The sequence below is a fragment of the Setaria italica genome, chromosome V (assembly GCF_000263155.2).
Source record: "Setaria italica strain Yugu1 chromosome V, Setaria_italica_v2.0, whole genome shotgun sequence".
In the NCBI taxonomy this organism is placed as follows: domain Eukaryota; kingdom Viridiplantae; phylum Streptophyta; class Magnoliopsida; order Poales; family Poaceae; genus Setaria; species Setaria italica.
The window spans coordinates 7,986,078-7,998,583 of record NC_028454.1 but is presented as its reverse complement, the minus strand read 5'-3'; the positions used below and the strand labels follow the sequence as shown (position 1 = coordinate 7,998,583).

At 45.3% G+C, this 12,506-nt stretch overlaps 1 protein-coding gene across 1 annotated transcript; it reads right to left on the bottom strand.

Moving 5' to 3' along the window:
* Positions 1-2,303: 2,303 nt before the first annotated feature.
* Positions 2,304-11,353, bottom strand: LOC101786350 (LEAF RUST 10 DISEASE-RESISTANCE LOCUS RECEPTOR-LIKE PROTEIN KINASE-like 2.4). Its single transcript, XM_004968078.3, has 4 exons — positions 10,030-11,353; positions 4,196-4,234; positions 2,748-3,813; positions 2,304-2,654 (listed from the first exon to the last, which is right to left on the bottom strand). Exons 1-4 carry the CDS (start codon positions 10,940-10,942, stop codon positions 2,639-2,641), a joined length of 2,034 nt encoding a protein of 677 aa, XP_004968135.1. The 5' UTR covers positions 10,943-11,353; the 3' UTR covers positions 2,304-2,638.
* Between the last annotated feature and the right edge of the window lie 1,153 nt (positions 11,354-12,506).

Here is a 12,506-nt window from a genome sequence, read left to right as displayed (position 1 = left end):
CAAGGCGGAGGGAAGGGGGCGGCACAAAAAAAGATGTGTTGGGAGGGAGGGGAGGGGGCGAAACAGTAGCGGTCTTTTTTTTTGCCGAAGAGGAATGTGTAACCAGTAGCATTGGTGGGTAATTTCCACCCAACTCCAAGATAATGTATGAAACCTGCGTTTTTGGAGCACCCTTTGAGGTGCTCCGAAAAAACCTTAGAGTTGCCTTCTAGATCCACATTTTTTCTGGAGTTTGGATTGTTGGAGCTGGAGATTGGATTGTTGGAGCTGGAGGTGTTTGGCAAATGGTTTAGCAGCGGAGCTGGAAAAAACTGGAGCAGAGCAATCCCAAGCACGCCCTAAATTTTAACATCTCATTGACTTTTGCATTTCCAACGGCGGTGAACACTCCTGCCACGGTTGGGGACGACCACCGGCTTACGCCCTTATCAAATCATCGGCGCGGATAATAAATAAGCTAATTGGTGGTTTGGGTTGCCAGGTCCGTAGTCCGTACTACATGGTCTCTAGCTCCATGTAGCAAGGATGAGACGAGGAAGAGCAGCAAGGAAGACGGAGGAGGAGCGTATGGGAAGGTTTCGATGATGGCAGTAGTAGAACGAACAGAGTGGTGAATCAGTTCTGGGACCAAGATAGATAGGCACAAGCGCCATACTAAGGTGAAGCTAGTGAGTCCGCGAGCCTTGTGTAGACTGTAGTGGCAGAAAGCTTTGAGGGGACACATTGGGACCATCGTCATCCGCGCACGGAAATGTCCGATGTGCCTGTATGGGATGGGGCAAAGCGACGACTGTCATGAGACACTGACGTGACTGGATGCGCGCCCTGAGCCAGATCAGCTCCGGGTAATACACGCTCTTGTCGGCCAAGCAAGCTTCACTCATTTATGCCAAACACTAACCCTGAAAGTTAACTACATACCGCTGGCAACAGTTAGATATTGAAAGGACTCCAGACCGGTACAAACATCGTCGGCCATTCGGCGATTCCAAGAGAGCATCAGAGGAGACGACTAGCACTGTATTCACCACACAACCTAAAACGTCCAGGCTATGCATCCAGCTTCCTGAAAACAAAACCCCTGTATCACCTTCCCAAATACTGATGTTTGTCGGGATGTGCATAGACCACAGATCATATGCGTGGAATTTCTCTGATAAATTGTATTCTTTCTTTAGAGTACATAAATTGTATTTTTTTTGGAGACGCTGACAAATTGTATTGGGTCATCGGAGGCAACGGCGTGCCTACGTGGACCTGGCACGGTCCAACTTTTCATGATGGACCCTCACCACTAGATGGGCTCGGTCCATGGAGATCCACTCTAGGCCGCAACGCCTGACGAACGAGTTGCCGAGCTGCTGCCGTTCTCGTCTTGCCGTCGAGACGCGCGGCAGTGAACGGCAGTTACAGCACCATCCCCAACCATCTCTTACGGCGCAATAGCAGCTGGTACCTGGTACCATCCCATGAGGGCATGAGCAAATCTCCCAAAAATCTCTCCACTCTGCCCCTTGCTGCATCGCTGGCTCCGTGCCGGTGATTAGGGTGGCAGACGGAGAGGCTGCAGCACTAATCCAATCTCGCGCCATCAGTGGCGTAAACCCTTTGGGTACGTATGCCTAACCTACCCTTGTTGCCTTGGGAGAATAGTAGGAGCAGCAGGCATTCGAAGAACCATGTAAGTATCACGCACTTTGACTGGTTCCGTACTTCCACAAGATTTATGATCGATTTACCCACATATGTGATTTTTAGTTATCAGATGCGTAGATCAATTTGATTGGTGCTTCTATTGTTCGAAAACGTATTCTGATTTTGCATTGAGACCATGAGTATTTGGATTGAGTAGTTTTCTTTTTTGGGTTCACTTGGACGGCTTGTGGGTGTCAACTGTCAACCTTAACTTTTGATTGGAACCTGAAGATTAAACTAAGAAACTTCATAGCTGATGCACCGGTGTTTGGAACCTAACTCAATAAGTCAAGCAAAATTTATGCCCCTTTAGGCCTCAGTTATATGTGTGTCGTGACTCATGGCTACGATCAGCTTCATGCCTTCATCCTCGTATTTCAACATGGCAATAATCCAGGATCCAACTATATGCTGATCGACTCTACTAATAAGGCCATGACTTGAAAACTGTAATGCCTTGATTTTTTTCTAGTATGTGTAATGTCTTGGATACCTTTTCAGTTACCTGATTCTGGTACAAATGTATCATTAGCGTTTGGGAGATTTTTGGTGATGGATGACTATAAGGTGTGCTGGTACGTCGACAAAGAACAATGAGAAGGTCTAACTAACAAAAATATAGAAATGTTAGGATTATGTCAAAATATCGTATGCATAGTTGCAAAACTTTCCTTCTTGGGACCTTAATGACTTTGAATGCAAAATATTATAGTAGGCATGTTTCTTTTGAGACAAGTATCAGAGTAACTTAAGATTTCTACCCTCTCTCATATAGATGCATAAGTTCAGTGCATAATTCCAATGCTAGGTAACCTTGTCACAGAGTTGGTAGCCGATGTAAGCTTTTTGAATTCACAACGCTCATCTCCTTCATTTTTAGCACTTCGCTAAAAACTTGAGTTTTGGTACCACTTCTTGTACTCGTGCTTTCTGCATTCAAATTTTAAGATGGATCTTCGCTGCAAAAGAATGAAAAAAATTGTTTCTAAAACATCAATGCTATAGTAAATAGTAGTGAGCAGTTGCAGAAATAAGTATCGTGAACATCTTACAGAATTTGGCTGAAGTTTTGTCTCGGTGGCATGTCCAAATCATCTAAACCTCGCTCAAACATTTCCAAAACCTTTGCTATTGTAGGGCGATGCATTGGTAGTATTTGGATGCACCACAGGCCAATCACACTCATCTTTTTGGCTATTCCTTCATCTTCACTTGAGACCTCACATGCTTGTAATCCATCACCTTGTCTAAAATGATCATAAATCCAATGTGGAAAATACTTTTCACTTGATTTCTGAGCAACTGATTTCACATTTTTTCTACCTCCAACCATCTCTAATAGCATCATTCCATAACTATAAACATCTGATTTTGTTGAAACAACTCCAAAGGTTCGAGAGTGCACTTCAGGAGCAATAAAACCAACTGTCCCTCTAGCACCAGTCATAGAAAGCTTGCTCTCCTTGGTATGGCACAATTTGGCCAAACCGAAATCAGCAACCTTTGGGTGAAAATCCTCATCTAGAAGGATATTTTGAGGCTTGATATCAAAATGGATAATGCGTGTATTACAATTGTGATGCAAGTATTCCAATCCTCGAGCAATTCCAATCGCTATTGTATAGAGCTTATCCCATCCTAAAACTGCTTTAGGATTCTCTGAGTATATGAACTTATCCAAAGAACCATTGGGCATGAACTCATATATTAGGGCCCGCTTTGAGCCTTCCAAACAAAACCCAAATAAGTTAACAATATTAACATGAGAGGTCCTGCCAATGCTCATAACCTCGTTAACAAACTCCTCTCCTTCTCCTTTGGAGTTGTGCAAGAATTTCACAGCCACTAGACGACCATCATCTAGCCTTCCTTTGAAAACCGCACCATAACCACCTTCCCCAAGCTTATTATCAAAGGAAGATGTTATCTTTGTTACTTCTGAGTACTTGTATCTTTTCGGAGCTAGGGATCCATGCAATACTAGTAGGGCCTCAATGTTCCTTTCAGTGTTTCTGCTAGTCTTTTCACATAGGAAAAAATGTAGCTTTCCTCTCTTTCTATGCCATACAAGCACATATATACATGGTAGGAGCAAGCTTGCAGCTACTGTCATCAAAACTGAAATTAAAGCAGATGTTACTTTTCTCTTGAAATAGTGAGCTGCTATATTATTATCATTAAGATTTCCAAGACCGTTAACAATTCATATTTTTCTCTTTTTGTATAAAAAAATAAAATAAGAAGTGCAAAGTAAGAAAATATGAAGAAGCCATATAATCAAAGACCACAGATCTTGCTCCAAATTTCCCAATTTTATATTAGAAGCCACAACTTGTGGATCACATGTTCCGAATTTTCATTTTTCAAATCTATGTGAGAATAGATATGATAAATGTCATAATAATTCTTCTATGATCTTCCACAGAGTAAAACTAAATGTAACTTGCCTGACTACTGAAATTTGGATGACTAATATGAAATGATATTGAATGTAGCATACCTATTAGTATTATCTTCCTTCCAGTTCCATTTCTACTACCTGAAATAGCATATAGAATATTAGGAGGGACTTTGCTTAAAAGATTTTTAGGGAAATCCTGATTGTGGCTTGTTGAAGTATATGGTGCCATTGGAATTCTATCATTTTTTATGCAGGCGTCCTATCTCTAGCAAGATGGAAATTTTGTTTCAAGAAGGAAGTGAGTCTCACCTTGTATAAAGCTAAGCCCTCCTTGCAACTTTACTAGAAACTTGGCTACGTAATTTTCATTACCAACTTCTTATTAGGGTCTCTTTGGGCCTATGACCTTGTAAGCTTGTGCTTATCCCCTTTTTACACATATATAAATACAAGAAAATCCAGTAGGGACCTCTCCTACTGTTACATTAAAAGGTCGATTCTTTTGGTAGAAGGAAAGAATGAGTTAATATTTGACGGTTCAAAAAGTTGGAAATGAAATTTGAATAAAATGCTACACCTCTGGGTTGACGTCTGCCATATGCCATTCTTGTGTGTATAACTGCACTCTCTTTTTATTAAAGTCAGACTTTCATAGCGACAATTGACAAAGGAGATGCATTGGTATATAGTGAATATCACGAACAGCATATTTGGCGCAGGCTGCAGTTTGACCCAATCCGGCCTTAAGGCTACACCCTGACTATCAGAATATCTTATCTTATATTTTTATGACCGTGAAATTGAGATCAGATGTATGGAAGTGCTTTTGAATATAAATGTAAAGATAATAAAATTATTTGGTATAATCTACAATTTATTGGGCTAATTATCGATTAAAAAGATATGAGTTTTAATCTTGAAACACGTGTGGAGTTAAAAAAAGGAAATGTAGGGTGGCCGATCCATATAAAAAGGTTGGATCTAGAGGGCTTGTGGACTGATCTTTGCATTGCATTAGCTGGTCTTTTCATTGTGCATAAGAGCGAGGTAGAGGTGAGCGGCTACGCTAATTTAGGCATGGAATATGCTTGTCTGTGCATAAAAGCGTGCTGTTCCCGCATGTCCTCTCCACAAGCCCATCAGCCGCTGCCGTTGCCGGCTTCGACAGCTTGGTGCAGTCGTAGAGGATGAGTTGCTGATTTGTGGGGCTGATCGAGAACGGGTGAGCGATCTTCGATGAGGTGTTAACTGTAGGGAGAATTTGTATTGGCTGACTAAGTGGCTAAGTTTGTCAGGTCCACAAGCTTGTGCATATCCGCGAGAAGCAAAGAGCCGTTGCCGTAGATGATCTCTAGGATCTGGAGCTGTATAAAGTTCTGGAGGTAGTACCTGACAGTGGTGGAGTCAGAATATGAGAGTTAGGTGTTCTCAGCTAAAAAAAGTTGTACCATTCAAGCCACGCTCATAGGCAAATATGTTCGAAGTTGCGCTTAAAGTAGATCCCCACAGGCCACATGGGCTTGGTAAACTTTTTCCCAACTTCATCACAACCAAATCATCATGTATCGCTAGAACATGACTAGATTTAGCAATCGAACATCCATCTTACAATGTACGGATCAATATGCAGGGCTGATTAATTAGTAGGCTAAGATCAGAGGGGTCAGCATGGAACAAGGGCGTGGAACCTTAGTTTCACTTCTCACTAATACGCTTGCACAGCTTGCCGGAGGTGCACCCATATTTGATCCGTCGTCGTGATGTTGTTGGGGGCCACTGCGTGCGAGCGCGCTCAGCCTCATCACTCATCCGCTACAACTCCGTCTCATGATGCGTGAAGTTGGGAAATAGTAGTCAGGGATTAGGAATTTGAGAAAGGAGAATGGATTTAGGAGAAATAAGAGAGGGAGAGGTGAGAGCTTGAGCGGGATGCAATGCCATCCATATTGAAAGAATCTGTTGTGCTGTGCTTATGGCAGTTGGTAGCCGGCCAGCATTGGGTGAAAAATGAACTAGACCTTAGCATAGCAGTTAGCATAGATGATCCTAGTTGGCCCAAGCTGCATGTATTGGGCTCGTTTTATACTAAGAATTGCTGAGCACCTTCTAATTAATAAGTATACACATGTATATAGGACATATATACTATTTTTTTCTGAAAAATCTTGGGTATTCCCAGGAATACCTCCACCCCTTGTACCGGAGGTATGGTGTGTGGTTCTCGCAAACGACCTGGAAACCTAGCAAACCACAGCTGCCCGTCGCCGAGCCGGACGAAGGAAGACCTGTCGCAAGGTAGGCTGTGAAACCCATTCGAATCCTCCGGTTGAGACCCCGCCGTGCACTTGCCGAGGAAGAGCAGCTCTTTGTTGGCTTTGCTGAAGGCGAGCGGCCGGGGGACGAGCGAGACGTTGAACGTTGGCGCTGGGCAGCCGGTGTCGAGCGGGAGGTTGATGTCCACCACATGTAAGGATTGGTTCTCGGCGAAGATGCTGACCACCCGATACGCCTGGTAGAGGGATTTGACCATGAACGCGCCGCTGCTGTTGCACTTGAGCTGGAATGCCGGCGGCCCGCACGGCGGTTGGTCGCGCTCTTCCAGCCAGAACGGGTAGGTGATGTTCAGGCCCCCGCATGCCTTGGGCCAACAGCTTGACGGCGGCTGTACCGCACCGGCTGCCGTCGCCGGCGGGAGGAGGAAGGAAGCGAGCAACAGCAGGAGAAGCCGAGGCATATGGGGTGGCAATGGCGGAGTGGTTTGGATTTCGGAGTTGGGTCAGCGAACGGAACTAAGGAATGCGAGCACGGAACGGATAGCGCGATGAGGACGGATATGAGATGAGAAAGGGAGAAACTAGAAAGGATGGTGGCGACCGATTGTGGTCCACGCCTCCACCAAGGGCTAGTTTGGGAGCCTAACATCCCGCCAGGATCCCGATCTTTTCCCCAGCCCGGTGCTTCCCGTAAAAATGCAGCACGGACCAAAAATTCTCACCATTTGGAAGCCCACACCGAGAGGTTGGGCGACCCGTTTCCTCGCTTTTTCCCTGGGCAGGCCCTCCCCACCTCGAAGGTTCGGCCATCTCTTCCCCGTGCGGCTCCCCGAGCGACGTGAGCGACGTCGCCCGTGCGGCTCCCCCTCCCTACGCCTCGCCATCACTGCTCCTCGTCGCCTCCCCGTCCTCTCCGTCGCCTCCCCGTCACCTTCCCATCGCCTCCCCATCCCTCCCGATGGCGGCGGTGGATACCCGCAAGGGGCACGGCAGGTCGGCGGTGACGCCCGCCGACGCGGTTCCTCAAGCGCTTATCCTCTTCGGTGGCCGTCTTCTTGCCGGTGAGTCACCCATCCTCATCTTCTCCTCTTCTTGTAGGCAATTGTTTTTGCCTAGCTCGCCCAAGATCTTGTTGTAGCAGGAATATTTTGTTGTAGGCCTCTTTTTAGCTTTGCTTTGGGGTGCCTCAGATAGTGTTTCTTGCAGCTTTTCCTTCGACAAGGGAGTCGGAGTATTTCTATATGCGCTTGTTCTTGTTAAGTTCGTCCATGATCTAGCAGAGTGACTTGCTTTTTAGGCTACCCTTTAGATTTGCTTTGGGTGCTTGGGTAGTGTTTTGATTCACATGCCTGGATCTAGATTTGCATAGGGGTTCTTGATTTCACGGATCTAGATTTCAGTGTTGGCCTTATTTGCTCCTCCCATTATCCCCACCTATGAACTTCTTCTTACAGATACAGTTAGTAACTGTATTTTACTGCACTTTGTTGGAGCGGTATAGCAGCCTAAAGATTTAGTCCCATTTGAATGATATGTTCTTTTTTCTACTGGGAAATGGAGGTTTAAATGATTTCAAAGGCATTGCATTCTGATCTCTGAAGTCAAAGGTTTAAATGATAGGTTCTTTTCTCATGGATATCTTTAGGAGCTAGAACTGCTATGTCCTGCAATCACTGTGTAGTGTGTACTATTCTAAGTATATTTGACCTCTTGCTTAAACTGAATGTTAAGGAGAAAATAGCTAAGTTTACTGCACTATGTCACTAGTAGAAAAGAATTAACCTGTTAGAGAATAGCAAAATGATATTATACCGGGAACTATATGTGATCCTTAAATCTTGAATAAAACATGAAAGAGGGAATGCGTACCTCTATTCTGAGTTTATTTGATTGCAAGCAGTCATTGGCAAGGGACAAGGTTTGTTACTCCAGGGCACTGACTTCAGTCTGCAATGATCCTAACATCGTGAAATCACCATTTAGATCGACCTTCAGTCTTCTGTTTCAATCTCAACAGCATTCATTTTATCCTTGAGCTCATCTACATATGAGTTTCTTTGTATGATTTCTTCCTTCAGCACATGGTTGCCTTGAGTTCAGCACATGGTTGGTTGCCTTACCTTATAGATTGTTAATGGAGGCTAAGACACATAACTGTCTTTTCTAAATGCAATGTCTTTAAATGTTGCCCTCATGTCCTGTCCACTATATGAAAGCTGGTAGTATGCTCAACCCGGCTAATTGTGTATATAATAGCTGGTAGTATGCTCAACCCAGCTAATTGAATTTTATCTGTTCTTTTAGTTTCCTGGTCTTTGGCAATTTTTGTCACATGCTCATAGCCACCTTCTTTTACTTTCAGCATTGTGGACATGTACCTCTGCACTATGATTTGCATGTGCTCTTGTTCAAGTATCTGTTTCAGTGCAATTCATGGGTTGGTCCAGTCTGTCAGCAGGCAAGGGTAATTGAAGTCTCTTTTTCAGATTCAATCAGCTTAGACAATGGGCTAACGATTGCATCGTCCGAGCCACTTAGTGCCTAGTATGTTTCTTATGCTACCTTTTTCACGTTCTACTGATATGATGCTGCTTACCTAAATCCTGTTTTAATACCATAACTATATGTTTCTAACATGTATCAGTGGTCCTTTTGTTTTCTTTCTGCACCTCTTTGTTTATGGACCTGCTAAACTTGCCCTGCAAATTTGCAATGCCCTGAAATGATCATGCTTGTAGGCTACATGGTTAAAGATGTAGAAAGCTGCAGTCGCTTTGGAGTTTCCTTTTATCCTGTTTTATCCTCGAGTTGGCAAGGCATGCTACAAGACCGTGATCTCAGGCTAGGAGAGGAGTCATCCTTATGTTTTATCATGCATGATCTAGTTGAGACTGTCGTCTGTTTTGTTTATGTGGTACCGTGAGAACAGAACTTATAGTTTAGACTGCATGTGTGGCTGGAGCTTTTGCTTATTTGCAGGGGCTTGTGCTGCAGCTGAACAGCAAGCCGCTCGGCTGCAAAGTGCTGCACGATGCTGTCCAGCTGAAGATGGTTGACTTCATGTTGGCTTGCTGCAGCTGGTACAGTTGCTGCTAGCTAGCTCCTGTAGCCGCTGCCGCAGACAGAGCTGCAGCAAGCACTACCGAACGGAGTTGGGCTGCGGTATCCTGCCATGTGCTGCCAAACAGCAACGCGGAAGGAGGGGGCAGGCTGTCCTGCCATGGAAGGGATTCCGAAATCAAAAAAAATCCCCATAGGATCATTTTATCCCTAGCAATGTTCTGGCTAATTAAGCCCAAGCGTTTGATTATTCCCCGTTTTTTCCCCTCCGTCTCTCTCTCATTGATTTTTGTGTTGCCGACTACCGGATGACAAGTGGTGGTGGCGAACACGCCTGCCGCGGTTGGGGACGACGGCCGGCTTACGCCCTTGTCAAATCATCAGCGTGGATAGTAAATAAGCTGATTGGTGCTTTGGGTTGCCAGGTCCGTAGTCCGTACTACATGGTCTCTGGCTCCCTGCTATCCTGATGTGGCTCTTGTTTGAGAGAACAGAGGAATCCTAGAACTAGGAGACTTTCGGCTGCTTAGTTTTTCATAGGCCAAAGCGAATGCATCATCCTACTAATCGGATTTTATTCGTTTAAAAAAGTGAACTTACCTGCTCGCGGTTGCAACGGTGGGTGTGGCGGTGGCAGCTGCAACGGTTGCGGTGTCAGCTGCCATGTCAGGAGGAAGCCGTCGCTGAGGAGTTGCGCGTAGTTGCTCGCGCTCGCCTTGCCATATCCCCCACGCACCGGCACGAAGATGGCAGTGCAGCCCTCCATAATAAAGTCATCGCTGCTGGAGTTGCCCCGCTCGTCTCCGACGCGAGCATAAAGCGTGTTGTTTCCGCAACTCCTCTCCGCAAGCCCCTCGGCCGCTGCCGCTGCCGGCGCCGGCGGCTTGGTGCAGTTGTAGAGGATGAGGTTCTGATTGACGATGGGGTCGATCGAGAACGGGAGAGCTATCTTCGATGAGGTGTTAGCTGTAGGGAATCTGTATTGTTGGCAGTCTTCATGGGTCAGGTTTCTCAAGTCCTCAAGCTTCTCCATATCCGCGACAAGCAAGGATCCGTTGCCGTAGAAGATGTCCAGGATCTGGAGCTGGTAGTAGTCAGGAATGTTCTTGTTCGGGTGGTAGTACCCGAGGTACGGAGTGTGGTTCTTGCAAATGACCTGGAAACCAAGCGAACCACAGTTGGGCTCCGTTGCTTGATCTGGAACGATCCCGAATGGCTTGGAGATGTTCAGATTGCCGCATCTTATATTGGCCGAGCAATCTCCTCCTTGCACGTTGGCCGGTGCCGCCGTCGCTGATGCTGCCAGCATCAGTATCAACGACCACACCGCCCAGACGGGGGAGGCGAAGCTGGGATCCATCAGAGCCTGGCAACTGAGCAAGGTTTCGACGAACTCCAAGAGAGAAGAACAGCGAAGCTTCGACAGTTCCAGTGAAGAAGAAAGGGGTGCTGCCGTGCTGGGGTTGTGTGAGAAAAGGCGCAAGAGAATTGCGAGCAGCCTATGATTGAGCATGTCCTATGTACTAGCCGGAACCTTTGACTGGGCAATCGGGCCATCAACAATCTCGCACAGGGATTTCCGGAGTGCCGGGACCAAGCGACGACTGTCGTGACTCGTGAACCAGCGATGTGAACAGGCCAGAACGCGCGCCCTCATCCTCATCCATATGGTCCGGCTAAGGCACGCTCCTGTCCTGTCGGCCCACAACCGCACCGTATTCTCCCACTACTCTTTTTGTCAAACAATTGACTGGTAATATTGCCCAACGGCAACAACAGTGCACATGTAAACAGCTAGATGGTAAACGGAGACTGGTGAATTTTCCAGGTGGTCAACACGTTTTACGTTTGTAAAAGTTATACTAGCCACAGTTTGACTCAAAATTTCAACATAAATATGTTGGCTAAAGCAATGGAAGTGTGTATAGGTGACAACCCAAGGATTTTTAAGGAAGTCGTATCAGTAAATTTAGACATTTTCTCCTGAGTTTACAGCTAGAGTTTGAAATCATCAAGAACACAAAAAAAAAGACTGTATCTTCTCGTTTCAGCAGATTTGTTCTGTATCGATTTTCTTGCACTGAAACTTGTGCTCGGTAGCCATAATTTTTTGTTCGATAGACACGAATATAGTTGCAAGGTTTTTGATAGGTATATTTTCAAAATTCATATTTCCACAAATAATAATCCTGTTTGTCAACAATGTGGACCGTGGCAATAAATTGCATCAACAACGAGGATCAACCACGCTGCCCAGACAGGGAGGCGAAGCAGAGCATCAAGCTCGGAGCCATCAGAAAATAGGAAGGTATATTTCTATGGTTGCAGACTCGCAGTAGAGAGGATTAGAAAAAGCGAAAAGGGCTGGATACGTATTTCTGCGGAGAAAGGCGTCGTAGGAGAATAATCGGACTGAGGAATTATATTTGGGAACGGAGGCGCTGTAAGAAAGGCGTAGGAGGGGGAAAATCCGTGAAACACAAGCTTGACGCTCGACGGACTTCTGAATTTCTGATACTGCCAGTGATACTGATAGGAGCTTGGAGCTAGCAAATGCCGTGGCCGTGGGGGAGGGTGCAATTGCAAAAGAGTGGTCATTGGTTAGGCCAAGTCATATTCAATGTATTCTATGCATCTGGCCGACCCAACTAATCATGGATACCAACTAGTAAGTCAATGTATTACTATGCGGCAGCGTTATTCTGCGGGTGCGGTTATGCACTGCAGAAGGTGACAGATCAGCCGATGTCACCTTCTATTGCTGGCCTGCAGCCTGATTGCTGAGCCGCGTGATGATTATTGGACTGCGTTGATGAAAGAATCAAGTGGGTTAACATCTCATTAGAGTTGGTGATGTCATCCACGTACAAAAGTGTCCCAAAACTAAAAAAAAGTCATAACTCTTGAACCAGACCTTCAAATCAAATTTCGATTGTACCGTTAAAATTTTTATAACATGATCTTCAAAATAAAATCCCACTTAACTATGTTTGGAGAATATTTTAAAAAAATACTTTTTAGATACGGATTAATTAGTCATGGCTACTACGAACAAATGCTTGAACACCACAAATAAA